General features: G+C 37.7%; 1 protein-coding gene across 6 annotated transcripts; it reads left to right on the forward strand.

Moving 5' to 3' along the window:
* VSIG4 (V-set and immunoglobulin domain containing 4) lies at window positions 1-27,975 on the forward strand. Of its 6 annotated transcripts, XM_079124127.1 has the most exons (8): window positions 1-165; window positions 5,964-6,320; window positions 7,070-7,351; window positions 21,451-21,513; window positions 22,032-22,109; window positions 24,676-24,780; window positions 26,872-26,893; window positions 27,236-27,975. In XM_079124127.1, the coding sequence occupies exons 1-8, from the start codon at window positions 111-113 to the stop codon at window positions 27,471-27,473; spliced, it is 1,200 nt and encodes a 399-aa protein (XP_078980253.1). In that variant the 5' UTR covers window positions 1-110; the 3' UTR covers window positions 27,474-27,975. The 6 variants fall into 6 exon arrangements, with proteins under 6 accessions (XP_078980253.1, XP_078980254.1, XP_078980256.1 ...); XM_079124128.1 differs by lacking the exon at window positions 22,032-22,109; XM_079124130.1 differs by lacking the exon at window positions 7,070-7,351.
* Window positions 27,976-27,991: the final 16 nt, after the last annotated feature.

A 27,991-nucleotide genomic window follows, 5' to 3' on the forward strand; every position in this document is an offset into this window, starting at 1 on the left:
TATAGAGAAGGAAGGGAAGTGAGCAGATACAAACACTGGCAGCCCCCAGGAGTTCAAGTCTCCTTGGCAGTAAGAGGCTGGAAGAAAGGACAGAAGTGGCTCGGACTGTGATGGGGATCTTTCTGGGTCTGCTGCTCCTGGGTCATCTAATGGTGGTCACTTATGGTAAGGCAGCAAGTGGGGGACTGGCTGCCACCACAGGCCCAGGCAAAAATCTGGGGGAGGGGGTTGGTGCTGAATGCTTACTGAAGAAAGCCTATTCCTGCTGGGACAGGTGAGTGTTTTCAGGTAATGTTACAAGTTTCCCAACTACGGGCAAAGAAAGGGAGGGAGTAGAAGCCTGCTGAAAAAGCCGAAAGCCAAGTTTGGGTAGAGATTGAAAAGGATTCCCTCTTGGAAAACATCTGCATGATTTTCTAATGCTTGAATCTCAGAGACATCTACCAAAAAGACTCCCAATATCACCCAAATCCCCCATCTGCTCTCTTTTACCCAGAATTCATCCATTAGACCCAACCCCTGTGCTTCTAAGCCTCTGCTCCTTGTTTGCTATGCAGTCCCCAAAGAAGGAACGTTGTCTAAGAAGTAGATGAGAATTTTGAAGTAGGCTATATCACTATTCATCAAAGTTTATTACTTCTCCAGAATATCTTGTCTATCCAGCAGCCACTCTAAATGTTACTTGTATTGAACTAAATCTGCCTCCCTGTGACTTCTTTTCAAAGGCTCCTTCTGGAATCACATAACACATATATGCTTCCTTTTCCCTGTTAAATCCCTTTAAAGGTTTGAAGAAATACACTAGGTCCTCTTAACTCTTCTCTTCTCCAAGCTAAACAGTTCCAGCTCCTTCACCTAGTTTCTATAGGACTTGGTTTCTTACTCCCTCTTAGGCTAGCTAACTTCCCTGTAGACATGGCCCAGTTTGTCTGAAGTGTTTATGGGAGCCTAATGCTAGAAACATATCTCAAAAGAAGCTGAATTATCCCATAGTGTCATTATTTCTGTGGATCTTTCTCTATGCTCATTTACAACCAAAAGTGAGATGAATTTTCAGAAAACTAAGCCTGGGTAATAGCTAAGTGAGACTTAAGATAGGGTAAAAGGGTTCTCGCTGAACCCCTGCTTGTTTCATCTCCCTAAAGGGACAGGCTGGATAGGTGTTAATTTGATGTCACATGTAGAGTCAGAAACCCAACTTTCTATAAGTTATTCAGATTTGGTTACCATGTCCTGGGACTCTGGGACCCATCAACCTCTAGAATCTTAAAGTTAAAAAAGACCCTGAATTAAGTCAGCTCTGAGGGAAAATAGTTTTCCCCAGGCCACAGATAATTAGTGATAAAATTAGTGCCCCTGCTCCTGAGTTCTTTTTGTAACTATAATATTTTTATTCTGAAGTTAAGTTTTAGAATATACCTCTCTACCTTCTCTTAATTTGTTGGTGTGAGCTAAGAATTATGGAGAAACATTGTATGAATGTTAAATTTAAATCGTGTGTGTGTATGTGTGTGTGTGTGTGTGTTCATTTGTGGGAGAGGGAAGGGGAGAGGCGGGGGTGGGGGGAGAGAAAGAGCAAGCAAGTGAGCATTCCCATATGTCTTGTTCCTTCCCCAGTCTGTAAATGTCTCCAGCTCTGGAAGCAAGTCTTTTATATGTGTATAAGTTCTTACATTCGACCTGTGGTTCAGGATACACCACATAGCCAATAAAGTCTTCCTCCTCCTTGGACCTCACTGACCCCAGACCATCTGTACAGTGAGAAGATTGACTTGGTTGGTCTCAAAAGGGGCTGCCAGCTGGATAGTTCTGTGGGACTGAGACTTCAATGCTATAAAATCTCTAGGGGCCTTAATTAACTTTCAGTCTCTTCCTGTGGGCTAAGACACATGTTGAAACAATCATAATAAAATGATGTTTTCACATTTTGTAAACATTTTAAACACTTAATAAACACTTTAAACATTTCATAAACATTTATTATTGAAGCTAACCCACTATCCAGAAGGTAACTCAGGAGATAGAGAAAGACCAGGCACAGGGAGTGTTGGAACACAGGAATGGGAACTCTTACTCTCTGTGATGAGGGGAGAAGAGATTCTGAAAGGGACCCAAAATGTGCCTGAGAACGGGGCCCACACCCAACAAATCAAGCCTTTCTTTTCTTCCTGACCATTGCACTTTACTTTTCCAAGTCCAATGCCCCCTCTTTCTTAAGATAAAACCTCCTTCAACAAACCTGTCCAGCCCTGGTCTTTCTCTCAAAGAAAATCAACATTTAAAGGAAATGCAGTTCTTCCTTGAAAGAGAACAGGCTCTGTGATTATGGGAAAGTTCTGTCAGAAAGTAGTTAACATATGGGGCATTTTTTTTAGGCAGTCAGGGAGATAATATCTAGCGGTAGGATAACATCCTTGAAACCATGTTAGGTAGGTCCAGGTAAGGTATTATTGGCTTCAGGTTTCAGTTGTGACTGGTGCTTTAATAAGTTAAGAAAGAAAGCAAGAAATTTACCATCTGAAAGCCTATATCCTAGGCCTCCAGACCCATCTTTTTCTTGCTATCTATGTGACTTTGTATAAATCTCTCTCTCTCTCCCTCTCTGCCTCAGCTTCCCCATATGTACCCTTGAAGAAATGTGATTAAGTGATTTCTAAAATCCCTTCCAATTATGCAATTATGCCATTTCTGAATTCTCCAAATTTCATCCTGCCTGATACCTCAACCCCTGTTTTACCAAGTACCTTACCATTTGGTGGTTTTAAGGTATCTATAAGGGGCAGAACATTTCACTAGGAGGTGGGACTTTCCTGAAATGGATTTTTCCTATTCAATATTCCAGGAATGTTAGAAGTATTGCTTAATTTGGCCAACATTTCACATTGGTTGCCAAGCCAGTCCTGTTATTGGAGGTGCATGCTACTGTGTTCTGTCTGGCTGCCTTAAAACCCACAGATGGCCTCATACTGGTCCATAACTCAGTGGAGTCTATCAGGCTGTGAAGGGTGGTTCCTTATCTTGTCATGTGATTACTTCCTTCAGGTCCAAATTAAAATTGCCAGTGATCCAATCAAATGAATCTGTTTAAACCAGGGAAGACACTAATGAGAACTGCTATAGAACAGGCAGAATGAAAGCAAATATGATAAATCTCACTTGGAGCATAGAAGACCAACATTTATCCAACACCTACTGAATGTGAGCTATATGATAGGTGCTTTCACATGTACGAGTTAATTTAATTGTAACAATAACCTTCCATGTAATACATGTTATTATTTTCATTTTATTGATAATGACCAAAAGTTCAGACAGATTTCATAATTTACCCAAGGTCACACAGAAAAATGGTAAGACACACCTTGGATCTAGATGCTGTTATTATTACTATCTTATGCAGTCTTTCACTACCTTCCTGATCTTACTAGGTTCTCCTGCTAGGTGTTTTTCTAGGATCTCTGGGCACCACAGAGATAGTTGGAAGGTATAACTCAATGTTATTGTGGTCATCTTCACTCTGGAGAAGAGGGAAGATGGAGAATAGTAGAATGTCCTCTTTCTTGTGATGCCCTATATCTACTATCCACTCTCTATGCTACTAATGAAAGCAGGAGGAAGAAAAGGACAGAAGAACATGGAGGAAAAGAAACGAGAGAAGGAGGAACAGAAGCAAGGTAGAATAGAAGTAGAAGAGTGAGTGGAAGGAGGAAAGAAAGAAGGAGGGATGGTGAAAGAAAAAAATTAAACACAGGGCAAAAAACTGTGCCATTCTGGAAAGTCTAGTTACTAACTCTGTCCCACACCCCCATTCTGGTGTGGGGGATTCAAACCTGACCTATTTTCAGAAGTTACTTTCAACATTATAAAATTCGGGCTGGGTGGCCATGTTCTTTACAGACCAGAGTGAGCGATGTGAAAATCTCCAACAAATTCCCAGAGAGGGAAATGCAAACCAGGCCTTGTAGCTCCCTTAAGGTCAAAGGGAAGACATGTATATGCAAAGACACAGGCATTTTCAGCAGCTCCAGATGTCCTCACAGCAGAATGCTGCACTGTTGCCCAGGAGGGAAATGTGAGAATGCTTTTCAGTGGAAAAAAAAGAGAGAGATTGGGCGTATTTAAAGGAAGATTAATGGGTAAGAGTTCATTAACCAAAAAGCTCAAATGTTTTTTGCATGTGGTCAAAAATATGTATGGGAAAATGTGTCCAAGGTGATCATAAGCTGTATCTTCATGCACACAGAAGCATGAACCATCAATAGCATAGTGAAAGCCACCATCTGGTAAAAGTTCACTACCAGGTAGAACATGTAATTATTTAACTTCTGTTCCCCCATACTGTCTGTTAGCACTTGACCAGGGTTGAAAGGAACCTTAAAGAAGAATGCTGTCCAAGATCCAAACAGAGTTTAGAACTTCCCAAGATGGCTTAATTTATCTATAGAAAGTTCTAATTATAAAATTTATTTTTAGAGCAAACTAAAATCTGTCCCTCTTGTGTTTCCATTTGTAGGGCTCAGTTCTGCTCCCTGCCATGTCTGAAACTCTCCAGGGAGTTAGTGGTGGATCTAGGAACATGGTGTAAATGTTTATTTACTCTTTTCTACTCAAGGCCTTTATCTTGGCTAAAATATGCTGTTTTTCTAAGAGTCCCTAGTGAGGTCACAGGCCAAAGGCTTAACTTCAGTATTCCCCATTGATAGAAAACCTTGTGTTCGACAGTAAATTTTAGGAGCTAGAAATCATACCCCCACCCTATCCAAAAGGTGTAATCTTTTGTCTGCTTGACTGGAACCTGGGAATCCTGAGATAAATAAAAGAATTTTGTTTAATAATAGCTCACACACAGAAATCACATGTCCTAGAAGAGACATAAAAATATTGTCTAAATACAATCCCTTTCTGCTGGCCTCAGTTGAATAGAACATAAAATCCTCAAAATGTGAGCTTATGAATGGAAAATTCTAAAGGGAAGGCAATGGCTGCTTCAATGTCCTGATCCTTCTCCCTCTGGGTTTCCCTCCTTAGCCCACTATGGAACATTCTCCGTTTGCTTCTAACACTATCCCTAGCACAGCCAGTGCCAGGATTTTATTCAGACCCTTTTTCTCTCCAGACCAGGTATAGACAAATCTTTGCCCCCTCAGGATGGAATATTCCAATGAATGTTGATTATAACTAAGAAAAACCAAAAAGGAAATAAACAGAAAAAAAGAGAATTTAAAAAATCAGTCAAACTTACAAAGTACAGGTTTCAAACTTAACAATAACTGATGATTTTGTTAAACAGGAATGCACACCCAGGTCTGTTCCATACACAAAATTCCCCCCATCAGAATTCCCTGTAACCTACTTCCTTCCTCCCATCCAGAGAAGAACTCAGGGTTGAGACCCCAATTACTGAGCCTTTCTTCTGAGGGAATAAGGCGGATAACAAGAAAGAGGGCCTTTCTTTGCCAAGCCCTGAAACCCCTACATTTCTCCAGGCACATATTTACACAAAATGAAATAATCCAGACCCAACTGCTCATGATTTTTTCCTTCCACGTCTCTTGGAAAATGTTACAAGAAATTTTTTTTTCATGGATATGCAGAATGTCGAAGTTGGTAGAATCCATACAGATCATTCTATCCAAACTCTCCATGTTATAGATTAAGAAAATTAGTCTTTCATGATGGAAGTTACTTAGTCAGGGTCACCTCATAGCAAAGCAGTGACATGAAAAGGACTTGAAACTCATAAGAGTTAAAAACAATGTTAAGGATTATCCTTCTGAAGGCTGGTTCTGATGGTAGGGGAGGCTGACAAAGAACAAAAGGGCACAGGAAACAAAAAAGTGTGATGAAAGGAAATTTGAAGAATGTTTCTTAGAAACCTATTGAGGCCTGCCACTGCCACCATAGCTCCCAGGTGGTTACAACATCTACAGTGTTTGCTTCCTTCCTCTGTTCACTTTCTTTAGGCCATCCCATACTGGAAGGACCAGAGAGTGTGATAGGGCCATGGAAAGGGGATGTGAATATGCCCTGTACCTATGGTCCCCTAAAAGGTTACACTCAAGTCTTGGTGAAGTGGCTGGTACAACGTGGCTCAGACCCAGTTACCATCTTTCTACGTGACTCCTCTGGAGACCATATTCAGCAGACCAAGTACCGGCGCCGCCTGAATGTGAGCTATGAGGTTCCAGGGGATGTGTCCCTCCAACTGAATACCCTAGAGATGGATGACCGAAGCCGCTACATTTGTGAAGTCACCTGGCAGACCCCTGATGGCAACCAAGTGATAAGAGATAAGGTTATTGATCTCCATGTCCAGAAACGTGAGTCACTATGGGAAGTAGGAAAGCACTGATCAGCAAAGGCCCAATAGAGTACTATATTCCTAGAAACCTCTGAGAAATTGAAAGAACTTGATTTATCTGTGCATAGGTTCTCTTATGTTATATGTGCTAATCAGAGGAAAGTGACATGCAGAGGATCCTCAGGGTCATCACTTCCATGGTAGAATCTATGAAAGTATTGTGAAGGGCTCCTGGCTTTCAAATCTCTACCTCTTCAAGTGTCAAAGAAATTCTGGCATTTATAGATTGGTTGCCCTCCTTCAGTTCTAGGCTTTAAAGCTCATGAAAATGAGTATACCTTACAGAATATTGGAGACTAGATAATTGCAAGCGCAAACATTTTGGAGAAAAGGAAGCAGGAGTTAGCCAATGTAAATTTTCCTAGCTTAACAATTTTGTAAAAATCTGACTCTGGTAATCTCAAAATGTAGATAATCCAAAAACTACTTGAGCTTAAAAATAAAACCAGCATCATTTTCTTAAGTCAGTTGATTTTCAACTCCAGATAATTCCAAACCACAGATAATACAAAACCGTATCTAATCTTCCAAAGGGAATATTTTTATCTACATTGATCTTTTCCCTTTTTCCTTTCATGTCAGGAGCCCCCTTTAGTTCCATGTGTAGCTATATTCATGTGTGTCCTTGTGACCAGCAAGTATAACTTAGCCATGTGTCCCTATATCCTTAGGATTTCCTAGAGTCTCCTTTCTTGTCTTTCCTTGCAGTCCCTGTCTCCAAGCCTACGGTGACAACTGGCAGCGGTTATGGTTTCACGGTGCCCCAGGGAATGAGGATTAGCCTTCAATGCCAGGCTCGGGGTTCTCCTCCAATCAGTTATATTTGGTACAAGGAACAGACTGATAACCTGCAACCTATCAAAGTAGGAAACTTGGGTACCTTGCTCTTCAAGCCTGCAGTGGTGGCTGACTCGGGCTCCTATTTTTGTACTGCTAAGGGCCGGGTAGGCTCTGAGCAGCGCAGTGACGTTGTGAAGTTTGTGGTCAAAGGTGAGCATCTTAATAGACAACCTTGAACCAAGGATACCTCAGAATTGTGCCTTATGCCAGAGAGCAGTTGGAGGAGTGGGATTCTGGATAGGCAATGACTGTACAATCACACACACACACACACACACACACACATGTTTGGATCTGGGGACAGCAGAGCTAGTGATAATGCCTGTCATTTAATATAATGAAAGGAAAAGTGGCACCAGGCACATCATATCTGTCTAAATTCAAGAACTCAATATACATTTTCTCAATGAGTCCCTACAAATGTCCCATGAGGTATACCTATCATTACTCTCATTTTTTTTCTTTCTTTTTTTTTTTTTTTGTGATTCTAGGGACCAAACCCAGGGTCTCAAGTGTCTAGGCAAGCACTCTGCCATAGAACTATACCAGAGCCCAGTTGACTGATTGATTGGGAATCCAGGGGTACTCTACCACTGAGTTACATTCCTAGCCCTCATTACTCTCATTTTACATAAGAGGAAATTCAGAGCCAGAAAAGGGAATCTACTTGTTCATGAGCATACAGCAAAGTGCAAATCCAGATTTGTGCTCAGAGTTTTTGCTCTTTCCACTATGTCTAATTGTTTCCTATGGGTGAATCTATAGCAGATCCTGGGCACACATTGGCTGATATATATGTGTGTGTGTGTGTGTGTGTGTGTGTGTGTGTGTGTGTGTGTGTATTATTATATATGATTATATTATATGTTACTATATATCATTATATATTTATATATTATATTTAATACACACATGTATACATATATATTTAAATTATATATTGTATTCATATTAAAATATATATTCTAGCTGCAGATGGACACACTTTTATTTTATTTATTTATTTATTTATTTATTTATTTATTTATTTATTTATTGTGGTGCTGGGGATTGAACCCAGGGCGTTATGCGAGGCAGGCACTCTACCAACTGAGCTGTATCTCCAGCACCTATTCATTTATTTTTATGTGGCACTGAATAGTGAACCCAGGGCCATGCTAGGCAAGCACTCTGCCACTGAGACCCTTTGGTTGTTTTTTTTAAAAAACAAATCGGTTCTTTTTTTGTTTGTTTGTTGGAGTTCTTTATTGTTGTTTGGTCTTCCTTCCTTCCTTCCTTTTTGGTACTTGAGATTGAACTTAGGGGTGCTTTGTCAATGAGTTACATCCCCAAATCATTTTTATTTTATCTTGAGACAGGGTCTTCCTAAATTGCCAAGGCCACCTCAAACGTGCAATCCTCCTGCCTCAAACTCCCAAGTTACTGGAATTACAGACATGCACCACTACATCCAGCTTACTTTGTTTCTTTTTGCTTTATGAAATAAAACCCAGACTTGTACATATTTTCTTTTAATTTTAACCCTTCTTCCTAAAGCCAAATGCAAGTTCTGTTTGAGGTCTTCATGAATATGGGCTCTAGTTAATCAAGATTTGGCTGTTCCTTCCAGCACTGTCATATACATTCTATGCATATGACTACAGGCTTGAGCTGGGTATGGTGGCACACACCTGTAATCCCAGTGACTTGGGAGCCTGAGGCAGGAGGATCATAAATTCAAGGCAGCCTCAGCAATTTAACAAGATCATGTTTCAAGATAAAATAAAAAGGGCAGGGGATGAAACACATTGGCAAAGTACTTGTGGGTTCAATCCCCAGTAGTTCAAAAAAATATATTAAAAAGACTGCAGGCTGGAGTTAAATGAAGAGCTGAAAATATACATGCTCAAATGAATTTTTGGCTTCCAAGGTATCTCCTTGAAAGGGAAGACAACAAGGCTTTCATTGCCCAAAACATATTTGGAACTAATGACTTTTAGGAAATCACCCTCAAAACCACTGAAAATTACTGAACTTTAAGGATAGCTCTTTATAAGGAAAATGAGTGAATTGTTAGGTTAGGAAACTGAAGTTGTTTTGAGACGCATGTGTTTTCATGGAGGAATTTCCCCGCACCACCACCAAATTTGAATTGCAGTGAAGATGTCTGTGCTGATATAATCCTGGTCTGTTTGTTTTGGAGGGAACAAAATTGGTCTCATTCTGACAACAATCTATAGATAGTGACTCAGTTCTCTGAAAGCCAACAGTCTGGTCAAGGAAAAAGGGTATGTCATGATCGGAAAGTCCAATCTTGTGTACTTCACAAAGAGACAAATTAAATATTCTTGCCTTTCTGTGAGTTAGTTCCTAGACCATCTGAGCAAGAACTTGCTCACTGCTAACCAGCCTGTTTATTAGTCAGAGCTTTTCATAACTATGCTGTTATGTAGTGCTTGTCATTGCCCCCTACTGACAAGGGGACAATCAAGGAAATTGAGGGTCTGAGAGGTTCCTCTCAGTTTTCCACCCTTCCCTGCTCTCTGAACTAAGTTACTCTCACTTGGCTTCCTCTACCTGTCTTCCCCTCATAGTCTATAAATCTGGCTCCCTATTTCTTCTTTGCCACACAGATCTCCCTATATTTCACCCTTTCACCTCACTTTCTGTGCTAATCTACAGTTCTAGAATGGCCCTGTAGGCTCAAGCCTTTGCTCTGACTGCTGAGCTCAACTGACAGAGCAAACTACAGATATGAATTGAATGTACTTGAGATATGCTCTGCAACATCCCCTGCCCTCATCCATGCTTTCTGTCCATTCATTTGGTGTCTCATTTCTTATAGTATCAATTCTGAACATTTCTACCTTATTTCAGCTCTCCAGTCCTGCTCCAATCAAATGAGGTCACAATATTTTCCTTATTCTTCCTGGAGAAGATTCATACCCTCATCAGTTGTGAATTCTATCAACTACCCTCCTCTCTGCCTTGACATTTCCCTACTCATTTCCTTTTATAATCAGAGAAATATGATTTGCTCTTCTCTACAGCAAAGTCCTCCTCCTGAATTTTTTTTAAGATTTATTTTTTAGATGTTGATGAACCTTTGCTTTATTCATTCATTTATATGTGGTACTGAGAATCGAACCCAGTGCCTTATACATGCTAAGCAAGCCACCACTGAGCCACAACCCCAGCCCATCCTCCTCCTAAATTCTTAACTTCAGTTATTTCAGTGTCCTGCTTTATTTAGTTTGCTCCACAAATATATATATATACATTTACACATATAATACATGTGGATATGTGTATGTATCTAAACCTAGTATGTATATGTAAATGATATATACATATTATTTAAAAAATATCTTTTTCTTGTTGGGTATGGTGACACACACCTATGATCACAGTGACTTGGGTGACTGAGGCAGGAGAATCTCAAGTTCAATGTTAGTCTTCGCAACTTAGCAAGACGCTATCACAAAATAAAAAATAAAAAAGGGCTGGGGGTATAGCTCAGTGGTAGAGCACCACTGGATTCAATCTTTGATATCTCAAAAAAAAAAAAAAACAAAAACCTTTCTCTCTACCTGCAACCCTATCTTTCCTATAGTCACTATCAACTTTTTTTTTTGTTGGTGGTGCTGGGGATTGAACCCAGGGCCTTGTGCATGCCGGGCAAGCAATCTACCAACTAAGCTATATCCTCAGCCCAACTATCAACTTTTTGTAGAAAGTAGCTCCCAGCAGCTGCACCTCTAATTTTCCACAATATAACTTTGCAAACTGAAGTAATCATCAAACTCCAAATAGCCAAAGCTCAAGATCTCTTCATTCTTCATTTGCAACCACCTTAATATCTCTAGTAGATGATCCTGTTGACCATTCCTTCCTCCTCAAAGGTCCTTCAACCACTACTATCAACAACATTTTCTCTTGTTTCTTTTAATGTCTTTCTGACAGATTCTTCTCAGATCATTTTTCTGGTTTTTCATCCATTCACTAGTTAATTATAAGTGTTCTCAAAGACTTAGTTTGTGAATCTCTGTAGTATCTGAAAATCTTATCCTTTTCTGAATATTCAAATAATACATCTAGGTTGATAACTCTCAAACTGTAATTTTATCCTTAATTTGTCTTTTGAGTACTAGATCCCAATGTCTAGTTACCTTTTGGACAGTTTCATTTATAATATTATATATTCTCAAACTAATCTTTCCTTTTATTCACCATACCTAATCCTCCTGCCTGTTAGAAGACATAGAAGTATCCTTGACTCCTCCTTCTCTTTACCTATCATGGCCAAATACTTACCAAGATCACCAATACTGTGATTTCAACAACTAAATGAGATTTCTTATTAAGTTCCTCCTGTTTCTTTCCATGACCTCGTGGTTACATCAACTTTTCTTTTTTTTCCTGAAAAATTTCAGTAGTCTTCTCAATGATCTTCCCAAGTACATCCATCCTCATCAAAACATCAACATTTTAAACATTTATTAATATCTACTTTATGTCACTACATTCAAAATCCAAGAGTACAGAATTATGGCTATCTACATTATGACTGGTCTTCTATGTACCATCAAAGTACTTAGTGCATAGATATCAAATGAATATTTGTTAATGAATGGATAAAATATGCTACTTCCTCACTTTCCAAGATCCCACTGCACTGCTGTCAGAATTATTTTCCTAAAATTTCAACTGAGAAATTATTACTCCCTCCCTCGCAAATCTTCAGTTATTCCCTGTGGATCTACCCATCCAAAGAACAAGGTCCACACTATTAATCTGTACCCAACCTACTTTTCCAGTCTTATATTGTAATATACTTTTCCACCTCTGAAACATAGCATGATGTTCCATCTGCCTCAGTGTTCTTCAACTTTCTCACTCTGAAGAAATCCTATCAATTGTTCACTCACATTTTAATTTTATATTAAGATACACTTCACATGCTAAAAATTCAACATTTAAAAGTGTACAGTTTCAGTGGTTCATATCATGGTACAAACATCACCATTATGTAAGTCCAGAACATTTCAATCATCCTAAAAGAAAACCTCATATCTTTTAAGCAGGAACTTTGATTCTCCTATACCCCTAAACCCTGAAAAAAATTATCTGCTTTCTGTCCCTATGGAATTACCTATTCTGTGTATTTCATATAAATTGAATCATATATTATGACCTTTTGTGCCCATTGTTTTTTACTTGGCATAGTGTTTTCAATGTTCATTCATATTGAAGCATGTATCAGTTCTTCATTGTTTTATTACTGAAAAACATCATTTCATGGATATACATTGATGGGCATTTGGATTATATCTGCATTTTGGTAATTATGAATGAATAACTGCTACAAACAAAAGTTATTATGTACCCATATGTTTTCAGTTCTCAGAGATCTATGACTAAGAGTGCAATGGGTAGGTCCTTTAGTAACTCTATGATTAACTTTTAAAGAAGTTCAAAACTCTTTTCAAAGTGACTATCCAGTATTACTTTGCCACAAGCAATTTATGAAATTGTATTTTCTCCGCATTCTCACCAGCACATATTTCCTGTATTATTTTTAAAATTATAGTCACCCTAGTAGGTGTGAAATGGAATCTTGTTCTGGTTATGATTCACATGTCCTTAATAATGAATGTTACTGAGCATCTTTCCATGTGCTTATTGACCATTTTCATGCCTTCTTTTTTATTCTTAATAACATGTATTAATTGTACATATTAATGCGGTTCAATGTGGTATTTCCATACATGCATATAATGTGCACTGATCTAAAACAACTTCTCTTTATTTATCACTTATACTCACACCATTCCCAAACTCTTTGTAAATTATTTTCTTTTGTTTTGTTTTGGTACTGCAGATTGAACCCAGGAGTGCTTTACCATTGAGTTACATTCCCAGCCCTTTTTATTTTTTATTTTGAGACAGGGTCTTGCTAAATTGCTGAGGCTGGCCTTGAGCTTGCAATCCTCCTGCCTCAGCCTCCCAAACCTCTGGGATTTCAGGTGTGTTCCACCATGCTTGGTTGTATACCACATTTTCTTTATCCATTCACCTGTTGATGGACACCTAGGCTGATTCCTATTGTAGCTATTGTAAATAGTACAATAAACATGGACATGCAGGTATGTCTTTGTATGTTGTTCGCATTTCCTTTGGATATATGCAGAAATGGGGAAACTGGATCATATGATGGAGTTATTGTCAGGTTTTGAAGGACCTCCATAATATTCTCAGTAATGACTGTACTAGTTGACATTCCCACCAATAGTGTATAAGATTTTCTTTTTCTCCACATTCTCACAAACAATTTATTTTTTTCTGATAATGGCCATTCTAACTCAGGCGACATGGAATCTCATTGTGATTTTGATTTGCATTTTCTTGATGGTGAAGAGTCGAGCATTTTTTCATATATTTGTTCACCATTTGCATTTATTTTTATGAGGAATGTTTGTTCAGATCATTTGTCTCCTTTTAATTGGATTATTTAGATTTTTGATATTATTTTTTGAGTCCTTACTATATTCTGGATATTAACCCTGTGTCAAATTAATAGTTAGAAAATATTTTCTGTAGATTGTGTCTTCACACTCTTGATTATTTCTTTGTTATGCAGAAGCTTTTTAGTTTGATGTATTCCCATTTGTCAATTTTTCTTTTGATTCCTGTGCTTTTGGGCTCCTATCCAGAAAATCATTGCTCATACCAATGTCTTGAAGTTTTACCTCTGGTTTGCTTCTCATAGGTTCAGAGTTTAAGGTCTTACATTTAGGTCTTTGATCCAATTTTTGAGTTGACTTTTGTACAGGGTGAGAGATGAGGGTTTCAGACTTTCACATGTGGATATCCATTTTCCCAGCATCATTTATTTCTCCAGTTGATTGTAGATGTGTGGGTTTGTTACTGGGATGTTTAGTATGTTCCATTGGAATTTCTATTTTTGTACCAGTACCATACTTTTTTGTTTACTGTAGCTTAGGGTATGACTTGAAGTCAGAAATTTATTCACCACATTTTCCTTGTCCATTCAAATGTAAAAACAAATACTAGAGTACTTAGAAAGAAATTTATATAACATAGTCTTCTTTGCTTTCAGTCTTCTTTGAGAACTTCCTATCCAAATATTTTATCCATTTTTAAATTGGGCAGTTTGCCTTTTTGTTGGTGAGTTGTGTTTTTTTTAATATTTGAAATACAAGATCATTATTAAATATATTACCTGCAAATAAATACTTTCTTCCATTATATTTGTTGTGTTTTCACTTTCTTAGAAGTATCCTTTAAGGCACATATTAAAATCTTTTTTGGTGAAGTCAAACTCTTTTATTTTTATGTTGCTATTTCTGTTTCTGGGTCACATATGACACTATTGTCTAATCTCAGTTTATGAAGACTTTTGCCCATGTTCTCTTATAATTTTTTACAGTTTTATCCCTCATGTTTAGAACTTTGATCCATTTTGAGTTAATTTTAGTGTATATAGTGAGGTAGAGGCCTAATTTCTTTCTTTTACATGTTCCTGTCCACTTGTCCCACAGCCATAAGCTAAAGAGACCACACTTTCACATTGAATGATCTTGGAGGCCTTGTTGAAAATCACTGACCAATGATACATGGATTTATTTTTGGACTCTGTTGGCTAAATATCTTTCAAAGTATTGTAGCATTTTTTTTATACATTTGAATGGACAAAGAAAATGTGGTATAAATACACTATGTAATAATTTTCAACCATGAAAAAGCATGAAATCTTATCATTTGCAACATGTGTGGGCCTGAAGTTTTATATCATTTTCATGCTAGTGTACTAGAATAGATTTCTTACTGTTAATTGGCCATTGTTCATGTATAAAAATACAACTGATTTTTGTATATTGATCTTTTATTCTGCAACCTCACTAAATTCATTCATTGTCTTTAATAATTGTTTTATGGACTTTAAAGTTTTCAATATACACACATCTTATCTGAAAACACTGATAGTTTATTTCTTCCTTCCCACTCTGGAAAAGTTTTTCTCTAGGGATCAAACCCAGGGCCTCAAACATTATAGGCAAGTGCTCTACCATTGAGCTAGCCCTGAAAATAAAAACTTTTTTAAAGATTGTATAATCTCCCTGGTTTGTATTTTCAAAATTCACAATGGTGAATAAACATGGCATGGATTGACACATTTATCATATTCCTAAACTTACAGGAAAAATCATTTAGTTTATTTTTTTCATTCATTCTTTTTTTTTTTTTTGGTACTGGGATTGAACCCAGGGGCACATAACCACTGGGCCACATCCCCAGCCTTTTTAAAAAATAATTTCTAGATGTTGATAGACCTTAATTTTATTCATTTATTTATATGCGGTGCTGAGAGTCAAATCCAGTGCCTTGCACATACTAGGCAAGTGCTCTACCACTGAGCCACATCTCCAGCCCCCTTTTTATTTTTATTTTGAGACAGGTTCTTGCTATGTTGCTTAGGGCCTCACTAAGTTACTGAGCCTGGCTTTGAACTTGGAATCCTGTCTTTGAACTTGGAATCCTGTCTCTTGAGTCGCTGGGATTATAGGTGTGCACCACTGCATCTAACTGAAAGGATAATTTTTGTTTGTACCTGGAAACTGGGGAAGAGTAGAAGTTCAGTGGATTAGACAAAAGGGAATGAAGGGAAGGGAGGAGGATAGGAATAGGAAAGATAGTGGTATGAATCAGACATAACTTTCCTAGGTTCATATATGAATATACCACCAGTGAATCTCCACATCGTGTACAACCTCAAAAATTTTATCCTAATTAGAATAAGTTATACTCCATATATGTATACTATATCAAAATACACTCTATTGTAATGTATATCTAAAAATAATAAATTAAAAAAGGGGAAAAAAGAAAAAGAAAAGAGAAAAAAATTGTTCTGGAAACTAAACTCTCCCACTGACTTATACCCTTACCACACACAGTTTTTCACCATTAATTCTGTGGATTTTTTCTACATGATGCCTATCAGATCAAGAAAATTCCCTTCATTCCTAATTTATTGAATTATGTCAAAAGCGTTTTCTCTGTGACTATTAAAATTATTGTGCACTTTCTCCCCTTTTTTCTAGTAATACTCAGTTTTGCATATTGATCCAACCTTGAAATCATAAAATAAATCCAACATGGTCATGGTGTATAATCCCTTTAATGTACTACTGAATTTGATCTGCTAGCAATTTCAAGGATTTCTGTACATATATTCATGAGAAATTTTGGTTCCTAGTTTTTTTTTTCTTTTGAGATTTTGTCTCCTTTTGTATTAGTGTAACACCAATCCACATACTGAGTTGAGAAGTATTACCTCACCAATTAAAAAATAAGAAGTGAAAAATTGGCATTAATTTTAAAAACATTTGGTGGTTGCAGGTAGTTGTTTGATTAGCAATCCAGTATCTTTACTTGTTAGTCATGTCATTTTGGGTTTTCTTCTTCTTCATAAATTACTTTCTGCTATTCATTTATAATTTCTCATCATGGTGGTTGAAGAACATGTTTCTTATTTCATATGTACTGAAATGTATTTTATGTCTTAACATACCAGTCCATTCTGGGTAATGTTCCATGTGTACTTGAGAATAATGTGTATTCTGCTATTATTTTATGGCATGGTCTGTATATTTCTGTTAGGTCTAATTTGTTAATACTGTTGTTCAAGTTTTAACTTCATTGCTGATCTTCTGCTTTTTGTTCCATTCATAATTGAAAGTGGGGTATTGAATGCTTAAACTATTATTGTTGACTTAGCTATTTCTTCCTTTAGTACAGTCAGGTTTCGCCTCATGAATTTTGGGGCTCTGTTATTAGAAGCATATGTTTACAATTGAAATATCTTTTAAAAATTTTTTTAGTTGTAGGTGGATACAATGCCTTTATTTTATTTATTTATTTTTTTGCAGTGCTGAGTATCAAACCCAGTGTCTCACATATGCTACACAGTCACTCTACCACTGAGCTACAGCCCAAGCTCCTTAAATTATCTTTTTTTCTTTTTTATTTGTTATTTTTAGATATACATGATAATAGAGTATATTTTGACATATACATACGCAGAGTATAATGCTAATTAGGATCCTATTCTTGTGATTGTACATGATGTGGAGTTTCACTGGTTGTGCGTTCATATATAAGAATAGGAAAGTTATGTCGAATTCATTCTACTATCTTTCATATTTCCACCCCAGTCCCTTTCCTTCATTCCTCTTTGTCTAAACCAATGAACTTCTTTTCTTCCCTTCTCCACCCTCCCTTGTTGTGGGTTAGCATCCACACATAGGAGAGAACTTGAATTATATTTTGATGGATTGATTCTTTTATAATTATAAATTATTCTTCTTTGTCTATAGTAGCAATATTTGCCTTAAAGTGTAGTTTGTCAGTTATTAATAAAACCACTCCAGCTATATTTTGGTTACTGTTTGCACAGTATATACATCTTTTCCTTTCAAACCATCTGTGTCTTTGAACCATAAGTATGAATATCATATAATTAGATGATGGTATTGTATCCATAATGCAAATCTCTCTTTAAGTTTGAGAGTTTAATCCATTTTACATGATATGGAATTACTAATAAGGTAATAGGTCTTTTACATTTCTTACTACCATCTTTGATATTCAATAGATATTTTCTAGTGTTATATAGTTCCTTTATTTTATTTCATTTTTGGAGTTTTAGATGGATAGCATGCCTTTATTTTGTTTGTTTATTTACTTTATGCAGTTCTAAGTATTGAACCCAGTGCCTCACACATGCTAGGTAAGTGCTCTGCCACTGAGCTATATAGCCCTAGCCCTAGTCTCTTTATTTAATTCAATTTTCTTTTACTGTATATTTTTCAGTATATTCTTGGTGATTTCTCTGTGGATTATCATTAATGTTTTATTTATTATCTAGCTTATATTTAATACAACTTATATTTAAAGGATATACAAAAATATTTCTTTTGTCACAATTCCATTTCTTCTTTAATACAGTCATTATAACAAATTACATCTTTATATATACATAATATCAACAGAGTTGTATAATTATTGATTTATTCAGTGTCCTTTTTAAAAAATGTTTTTAGTTGTAGATGAACACAATGCCTTTATTTTATTTATTTATTTTTATGTGGTAGAGAGGCTTGAACTCAGTGCCTCACACATGTGGCTGTACCACTGAGCCACAACCATGCACTATGCAGTATATTTTAAATTAGATAAAAATATATTTACAATCCATTTTCATCTAATTACTGGTGCTTTTGTAAGTCTTTGTGTTTAATTTACTATCTAATGTTCTTGTATTTAAGCCTGAAGAATGCCATTAATATTTCTTATCCATCAGATCTCCTAGCAATAAACTCTCAGTTATTATTATTGGGAAATGTCTTAATTTCTGCTTCATTTTTCATTTCATATTTTATTTTTTATTTATTTTTTATTTTCATGTTTTGTTTTCTTTGAGTTGGGGTCTTGCTATCCTGCCCAGGGTAACCATAAGCTCATGGGCTCAAGTGATCCTCCTGCCACAGGCTCTGGAATATCTGGGACTACAAGTGTGTACCTCTGTGTTCAGCTCTCTCCTTAATTTTTAAAGAGTTTTATTGAATATAGAATTTTTGATTGATAGAATTTTTGTTTCAGCAGTTTGAATATATAATTCCACTGTATTCTGGCTTCCATTGTTTGTGATCCGAAACCAGCCATCAATCTTATTCAGAATCCCCTATTGCTTTTATCTTACTGCTCTCCACAGTGTCTCTTTGACTTTTTATTATGATGTGCCTAGGTGTGTATGTTTTTTAGTGAATGTTATTTGAAGTTCATTGAGCTTATTGAATTGATGGATTATTCTTTTTCATTAAATTGAGATATGTTTGATATTATTTCTTCAATTATTCTCTCTGCCCTTTGTCTTTTCCCTTTCTAGGACTCCCATTGCATATATGTTGATAGACTAGATGGTGTCTCACAGGTCTCTGAGGTTTTGTTCATTTTTAAAATTCATTTTCCTCTCTATGCCACTAACTGGATAATTTAAATTGTCATATATTAAAGTTTACTGATGCTTTATTCTGCTTGCTGAATCAGCTCTATTGGCTTTTTCTCCTCTATAGTGATTTTTTCTTTTAATTACTGTGCTTTTCAACTCCATTACTTCTGTTGGTTCCTTTTTATAACACCAGTCCCTTTACTGATCTTCTGTATTTAGTTTGAATCATTATCATTTTTTTAGTTATTTAGATAGATTTCCCTTCAGTTTTTAACATATTTAAATTGTTTTGTTAACTAGGTGCAGTGTCACATTCCTGTAATCCCAAGGACTCCAGAGGATGAGGCAGGAGGGTCATAAGTTCAAGGCCTGTGGCCTTGGTGATTTAGCAAGACCATCAGGAACTTAGAGTAGACATTGTCTCAAAAATAAAAAAGACTGGGAATGTAGTTCTGTGCTAAAGCACCCCTGGGTTCAACCCCTAGTTCCAAAAAAATGTTTTATCTAGTAATTTCAGTATCTGTGTTTCTTTAGGAATATTTCTATTGATTGATTTCACATATTTATATGATACATTTTCTAGTTTATGTCTCATACCTTTTGTTGTTGAAAATTAGACTTTTAAAATAATAAATTGTGGCAACATTACAAATCTGATTCTTTTTCCCTAGAGCTTGTTGGTGACACTGCATGTTGTGATATTATTTTGCTTTGTTTTGTTTAGTGACTTTTCTGAGCTAAACTCTCTATTCTTTGCCATCAATGGCCACTGAAGTCTATACTTAATTAGCTTTTCAATTCATGATTGGCTATAGATTTTCTTAAGTGCATGAAACCAATAAATCTCCTAATCTTTACCAAACAGCTCTGATGCCTATCAAGCCATGTTTTCAACACTCAGCCAGTTTAGAACTGTGCCACAGTCTTTACTTTTTTGTTTATATAAAGCCTCAAGGCTAATCAGAGGTGGAAGCTCGTGCCCTTCTCATGTTTTTCCTGAGTGAACACACAGCCTTATCAATGTGTATGGCCTTCCAGACTCCCAGGAATGCGTGAAAGCTTTTCAAACTCTCTATGGATATCTCATTCTTCAGCTTTTCCTTTCAAGATTCTTGGATAGTCTTGTTTCCCCAAACTGTTACCCATTGCCTCAGACATATATATAACAAATATTTTCCCATCCTTGGGAGAGGCTTTTAGTTTTGAGTGATCAATAACACATGCCTTTTGACTCAGGTCTTTCAGGGAACCACCAGAAAGGTCAAATAATGATAAGTGTTGTGAATGAGGTCTATCTTGCTCACTGAAACACCTGGAATGAGATTTTTTGGTTGTTTGGGTGCTGGGGATTTTGAAGCCCGGGACGCTTGACCACTAAGCAACATCCCTAGCCATTTTTTATATTGTATTTTGAGACAGGGTCTCATTTAGTTGCTTGGGGCCTCTCTTTGAACTTGCAAACCTCCTGCCTCAGCCTCCTGAGCCACTGAGATTACAGGCATGCACAATCAGGCCCAGCTAAGGTTTTATTTTATGTTTTGTTTTCTTTTCGGTGGTGCTGGGTATTGTACCCAGGACCTTAAGCATGCTAGACAAACACTCTATCACTGAGCTACATCTTCATCCCCACTGGCTTATTTTCTGACTATCTCCAAGCTGGGAAAGGGGTGAATGGAATAGGGTAAGTTAAAATGCCACAAAACTGACCACTCTTACCAATATTGGCATGTTTTTCTTTCATAGATGCTCTCTGAGTTACTACAAATCTTTGAATAAATTCCCTATTTCTGGAAAAATTAATTATGTCAAAATTTTCCAATTATTCCTTGTTTTTATGAAGACGTAAATTTTGGAAGATCTTTAGTCCACCATTTTCACTGATATCATCTAATGCCATATTTGTGAGATTTCCAAAGTTCCTCAAGAGGATGAAACAATAAATTTCAGCTAAAAAATACCAAAACATAGAATATATTTTCTTATTCAAGTTTACAGACCATTTAAACTCGACTCCCAGATTCCTTCAAAGTCTATAAACCTTGAATTAAGAACCCTATCCTAGACTGATGTGAGAAGGATAAACAGACAAAACAGGACTTACTAGCATCATGAGGGAAGTATTGAGTGGTCCAAGTATAGACCTAACTGACCCTCATCTACTTCTTAATTTTCCTAGGACTTTCAGTTGTTTACCTAAAGTTACCAGGCCCTTGACTGGACTCTCTTTTCCTTGCAGACCCATCCAAGCCACTCAACACCAAGACTGAAGCACCTACAACCATCCAAGTTCCCTTGGAAGGTGAGTTTTACTAGGGTTCTACAGGAGTAGGCAAGTTTCTGAATGGTATCATGGAAATCAAGGCCTAATGCCATTGAAAGAGGAATAAGAGGTTCATTGGGTTATTCAATGAGAGCATAATAGTAAAGGAATGGAAACAAAAGAAAGGTAGCAAGGAGTTAAGGATAGTGAATATAAGGATAGTGAATAGAGTCATGAATATATAATCTTTTTTTGAAGACTTCTGAAGCAAAAGAGAATACGTGATTTGTGTTTTGCTCTTAGTTGACTTGCTCTGTGACTTTGTATATATTACATCCCCTATATGGACCTTCTTTCAACTGACCAACCCTAAGAGTAAGAAACAAAGATGCCTGACTAGTACTAGAGGTACTAGAGGTACTAGAAGTTCATGGCCAGTCATTCTTGAAAGCCTAGTAGAAATTCCCAGAGACTAGCCCCAACCTTTTCAGCGATCTCTTACCTCACAGCTACTGGCTGGAAGAGAGGCCCCTGACCCTGATTCCCTATTGTCATAGCAACATCTACAGTGAACCCATCCTGGAACTGGACCACTGAAGTGAATGACTATTTTGGGAACACGATTACTGAGCCAGGTAAGAGCAATGTCAAGATTTCTCTCTTTCATTCTTGACACTAAGCTTTGTTTCCAAGACTTTCCACTATATACACTGTCCTGTGGCATTTAACTCTACAAACCATTAAAGACCCTGGAGATGAGTAGCGTAGGTTGCATAGAGAAGAAGAGATATGTGCAGGGATGAGCAAAGTCAAACTTGGGTTAAAGGATAAGTGGTCAATGTATTCTTAGCTTGTTTCTTATTTCCATAGCAATAAACTTCCCAAACACTCTGAACAAAAATAGGAATAGGGTCACACCTTCAGCCAGTCTTCCTAGGGAGATGGATATTGAGTCAGGTAAGGATAATAGCACTACCCTGTTATTTGAGCTATTAACCCGAGCTTTCCCCAGCATCTTTCAACTAAGTTTTATTCCTCCAAAGTCTCAAGGATTCCAAAGTCAGGATCTCAGAGACTGAAATCCCAAAGTGAATATTTTTGTTTCACCTTGAACTGATCGTCAGCTGGTATGCACTGATATGACTGTACTGCTTGTTAAAATAATGAATTGCTTTCACCCTAGTTGATAATTAGCTGCTTCCCTTAAACCATGAGCTCCCCATTATCACCTGGACTACCATAGCCCACCCCCCAGAACTCTCCAGACCACCTCATTGTCCTGCAAAAAAAGTGTCAATTCCTGATATACCGAGGGACCTCTAAGACTCATGATCTATATCAGATATCTGTTTTATTTAGTTGGTGTAGTATGATGCCTCTCACTCCTGGTCTTACCCTTTAGCTCTGTATCCTTAAGGATAGATTTTTGAATGTCCTTTTTACATCTCCCTGTTTGCAAAGCTTCCTGACTGTCTCTGAGCATAGCTCATACTTGTTTTGTGTGCTACATTTGTATTGCTAATTTTGGCTTGAAGGTTTCCATACTTCAATGATTCTCCAAAGGCAACATCAATTGGAAGAAGGGAAGTTAGAATATGTCTCTTGGAGAACAGGTTTGGGATGATAAGAAGATAACCCTGGGAAGAGTACAAGTTCTCAGATATTGGATCCATGCCCTACATTTTCTATCAGGATTTTTATTACTTGATTCTCATTAAAGAGACATATTTCTTTGATCTGCACTACCTTATAGCTTGGGCTCTCTTACTCCCAACCAGAACCTTGGAAAACCACATAAAACAGATTTCTAGGACAAAATATTTGGAATCTAGGAAAAAGAAAATCAGTTACAGCAACAAATCTCAAGGACATAGGAATTCCTTTCATACCCCTCTCTATTCCTTGATCTAGTCCTTAGGTTAAGAATATTATAACTAAAAGTACGTTAGACATCATCCAAATATTTCATTTAACTTATGGGGAAACTAAGGCCCATGGACATTCAAGGGTTTCATCACGGTCACTGTATTCATTTTTTTTTTTTTTTTTCAGTACTGGGGATCGAACTCAGGGCCTTGTGCTTACTGAGGCAAGCACTCTACCAGCTGAGCTATCTCCCCAGCCCTGTATTCATTTTTTTATTGATGCTGTAAAACTTATCTCAAACCTAGTATCTTAAAACAACATAAATATATTATCTTATACTTCGAGATATAAGACTGATACCATTATTAATGAGTTATAATCAAGGTCTCAGTAGGATTGTATTCCTTCTGAAAATGTTGGGAAATACTTCATTTCCTTATCCATTCCACTTTCTAGAAGCTACCCACATTTCATGGCTCATCTCTCCCGTCCTCCATTCTTAATACTAGCAGTGTAAGTTCCTCAGATCTTCCTTTGACTCTGACATCTTATGTTTCCTCCCTCTACTTTTAAATGATCCTTGTGATTACATTAAGCTTACCCAGATAATCAAAGATAATGCCCCCTTCTTACCACCAGCTATTTATCAACCTCGATTCTTTGTGTAACCTTAATTCCTCCTTGTAATATAAACTAATATACCCAGAGGTTCTGGGAGTTCAGATATGAACATCTTCAGAGAACCATTATTCTACTGAACCACTGCAAGTAAATTACAGATCTAGGACTAGAAGCTTAGTACAGTGAATTCTTCTAGCATACTGGAGATATGTACCCCCACGTGGTACAGTAGAAATATGTTTTGAGAAAGAAGGAAGATGAGAATTTAGCAAAAGATCATTACAAGGGATAGAACTTTTGTGACTAGAAGTAATGAATCAGAATCTCACTAAGGTAGCATTTTGATGAACCTAGGAAGTCCAGGTACTACATTTTTTTCTTTCTAAGGGAAGATGCACACCTCTTGCCTTGGTCACATGGTAAGTATGGAGGTCTGGCTCAAATGCCCAGGTCAACCAGTCATCAACCATTAGGTCTTTATTTAGACATGGTGTCTAAATAAAGTTTAGAAGAACTTTATTTAGACATGGTGTATCGGGCCTTTCCCAAGTCTTTCTCATGGGACTGCAATTTTGTCTCCTTGACTAAGAAGGTAAAGAGAAGAAGGAAAATGGAGTAGGGGAGAAAGCCTGGTGTAATCTAGGCTGATCCTTACAGTTTGTTTTTGGCCTTACTTTTTAACCTTATATCACTTGGTCTTCTTTTGCCTCCTAGGAAGGGGACTTCCTATCTTTGCCATCATCCTCATCATCTTCTTGTGCTGTATAGTAGTTGTCACCATGGTTTATATCATGCTTTGTCGGAAGACATCCCAACAGGGTGAGTGATGTTTGGGTGACTTTTGCTCATTCTTTCTTTCTGGTAGTTTATTTGAGCTCTGTGTCAGTCACTTCAGTGAACCCCCAGCATAGTATTGAAGTGAGGGTAGAAGTACAGGCAGACAGATGTTCATACAAAACATAACAGAATTATGAAAGTGGATGCAAAAATCTTTGGTACCTCCTTGTAATAAGTCACCTCATAAGGATGCAAAGGAATTTCCCCAAGTTGCTTACAATTTAAATAGGAGACTCAAGGTTGATATATTGAATTTATCAATAACAAAATATAAGAATAATTTATGGACTTGAAAACTGGAAAAGACAATATTAAAATGATCTTGAGGAGAGGAGTCATTTAGGGCTCAAGTAATTAGCAAGGCCTTTCAGAAGGAAAAACTTAGAACCAGTCTTGGGAGAATGAAACCAGCACATAAGGAGGTAAAGTGTAAATGTCAAAAAGACAACTGAGTGTGAGGTCATCAATAAAGAAAATTTATGAACATGAACAATAGGGAAACACAGGGAAAAAGAAAAGTTCAAAGTCTAATTAAAGAAGGCTTTAAATGCCAGTCTACATGATTTAGACTATCTTCACTAAAGTCTTTACAAAGGCACTAAAAGTCACCCAATTTTTTGAGCAGAGAAGTGGCATGATGAAAGTACAGTTGTCAGAGCCATTTCACAACAATGGGCCAACAGAGAAGGACAAAGAGAATTACAATATTTGTTTATAAGAAAAACCTAGGTAAAACTCAATGCCCACTGTACTAGCATTAGCTTGTCTCTTTTTCTGCCTCATCTCCTACTTACAAATAGCCTGTTTTCTATCCTGCATCTCTCTAAACAAAAAGAAGGGAGTACTGAATATCTCATTCTCTGGGTCTCAAGTATACTGATCTTGGCCAGTAAGCATTGCTGTGACCCATGAGAATAAACTTGGGAGTGCAGATAACCTCAAATCCCAGGAACTCTAAAAGGAAAGCATTCATCATAGTCTTGATGAGACTGGACATAAACAATAACCAAATTAGCCTGTTTCCTTCTCAAAATGTTATTTGGCTCCTCCTATCTGAGGGGATAGAAGTCAAAATATAACATTCTATTCAAACCCTCTGTGATATGGCTCTAGCCTGTCTTTTCAACCTGCACCATTCTCTTTTACCTATCCTCATGTCTAGGCACTGAACCAAACAAATAAACCTTATGCATCACACCTTTATGCTTTTCCCCTTCTAAGTTTGCCTTCCCAGAATGCCTGTTTTCTATCACTCTATGAGGGAGACAGCCTCAGTGTATCAATTCAATTTAAAATATAGTTACTGAGCACCTACTATGTGCCAAATTGTGGGAATATATAATGAAAAAGACACAACCTCTATGACAGAGGAGCACCAATGCCAATGAGGGAGGTAGGACATGGAAATGTTAAGGCTTTACCGAAAGCCTGAAGACTTGAGTCTTACCCTGTTTGTTTACTTGTTTGTTGTTTTTTAATGCATGCATTCCCAGTTGTTTCTCTGAAAATTGTAAGCACACAGAGGGTAGTACAAAGAGGTACCATCTTTATACCAAGGACGGTACTATGGAATATAGGAAAATTCCCCTCCACAGACACTAGGGGGCAATGGTGACCTATTCTAGTGTCTTTCTACGGTATGGGATGGGGGTGAGCATACATGGGAGTGGCTCCGGCCATAGCCTCTAACATCAAACTAATCCAGTTCCTTCTTCCTGGGCTCTGACCCAGAAGTCAAGTTTCCCACAAGGACTCTGAGATTCTTGGGTGGACAGCGTGTGCAGTTCCAGTGATCTTCCCCCACCCACACCAAGCAACAACTCCGGTCCAATATCCTGAGTCAGAGATGCCAAATAGAACAGTGATCAAACATGCTTCCCCTTCCTTTCTCTGATAAATCTGCATCCTTGTGTTTCAATTTAGCTCCCCAATACCTCCCAGTGTTGGAAATCTGAGTCATAGAAATCCTCCTCTGTCTCCTTTCCTCATTTTTTGACTGGTACCCAGAGTCCATGCTTGGCTCTTTTTCCTTCCCCATAGAAATTTCTGACCTGATTCCTCCTTCTTTTCTAGAGCATGTCTATGAAGTGAACAGGTAAGATAGCCTCTCATTTTCCATCCTTTGACCCCTTCCCTGTCCTCAGTTCTGTTGATCATTGACAGGCAATATGGAGGCATGGCATAGATAGAGCTAGTCCTCACACCAGTGTTCTTCAGGGTCAGAACACAGCTTTGTAGCCTCTCTGAGGCACCTTTTGAAGTTCTGTCCTGGCTCACTGAAAACACAAGATAATTTAGACCTACCAGTCTTCTGCCCCCAGAATTCTTGGGTGGCAAGAGCCTGAGAGTCAGTTGCTAAGAACTTAGGAAGATGGGTGGGAAACTAGGGTCTAAGCTCCAAGCCACTTCTCATGTGTGGTGGACTCTTGGACCTTAGGATGCCTGCCAGGGAGGCCAGTGACTCTGGAGAAACCATGAGAGTGGCCATCTACAACAGTGGCTGTTCCCGTGATGAGCCAGCTTCCCAGGCTCTGGGCAATGACTACTCTGAGGATCCCTGCCTGGGCCAGGAATATCAGATCATCGCCCAGATCAATGGTGACTATGCCCGTCTACTGCACACAGTTCCCCTGGATTATGAGATTCTGGCTACTGAGGGCAAGAGCGTCTGCTAACAATGCTCCACTAGATTAAATCTATTGACATAATTACCTATGCAGTATTCAGTCCCTGCCTTCTGCATGTCCCCCTTTCCTGCTACCTCTCTTCCTGGATAGCCTAAATTGTCTTTCCTACCAATGTTGGGGCCCCTGAGAGTGACTGGTTTTGCCTAAGAATCAGTCATATGCTCAAGAAAGCTAGCTACTGAATATGGCCCTAAGCCCTTCTAGTATCTCTGCCTGGGTTTTCCACTGCTTTTCTCCAAACACCAGTGAAACACCAGCACTAGGACTTGGTCATCATGTCTCCAGATATCACCAGAAGACCAAAGGAGACTCAACACTGCCAGCTCAGGGAAGGAGCTGTATCCAGGATCACTGCCCTTTCTCCAGGGATAGACAACTTTTAATTAAGATTGTCATGTCACTGGCTGGGGTTCAGTTCTGCTCTTGCACTGTGAATCTAGTGCTCTGGTATTCCTTTGGTGCTCAATAAATATATAATCATGATAGCAAACTCAGTTGTGTTGTTC

The sequence above is a fragment of the Sciurus vulgaris genome, assembly GCF_902686455.1.
Source record: "Sciurus vulgaris genome assembly, chromosome: X".
Classification (NCBI taxonomy): domain Eukaryota; kingdom Metazoa; phylum Chordata; class Mammalia; order Rodentia; family Sciuridae; genus Sciurus; species Sciurus vulgaris.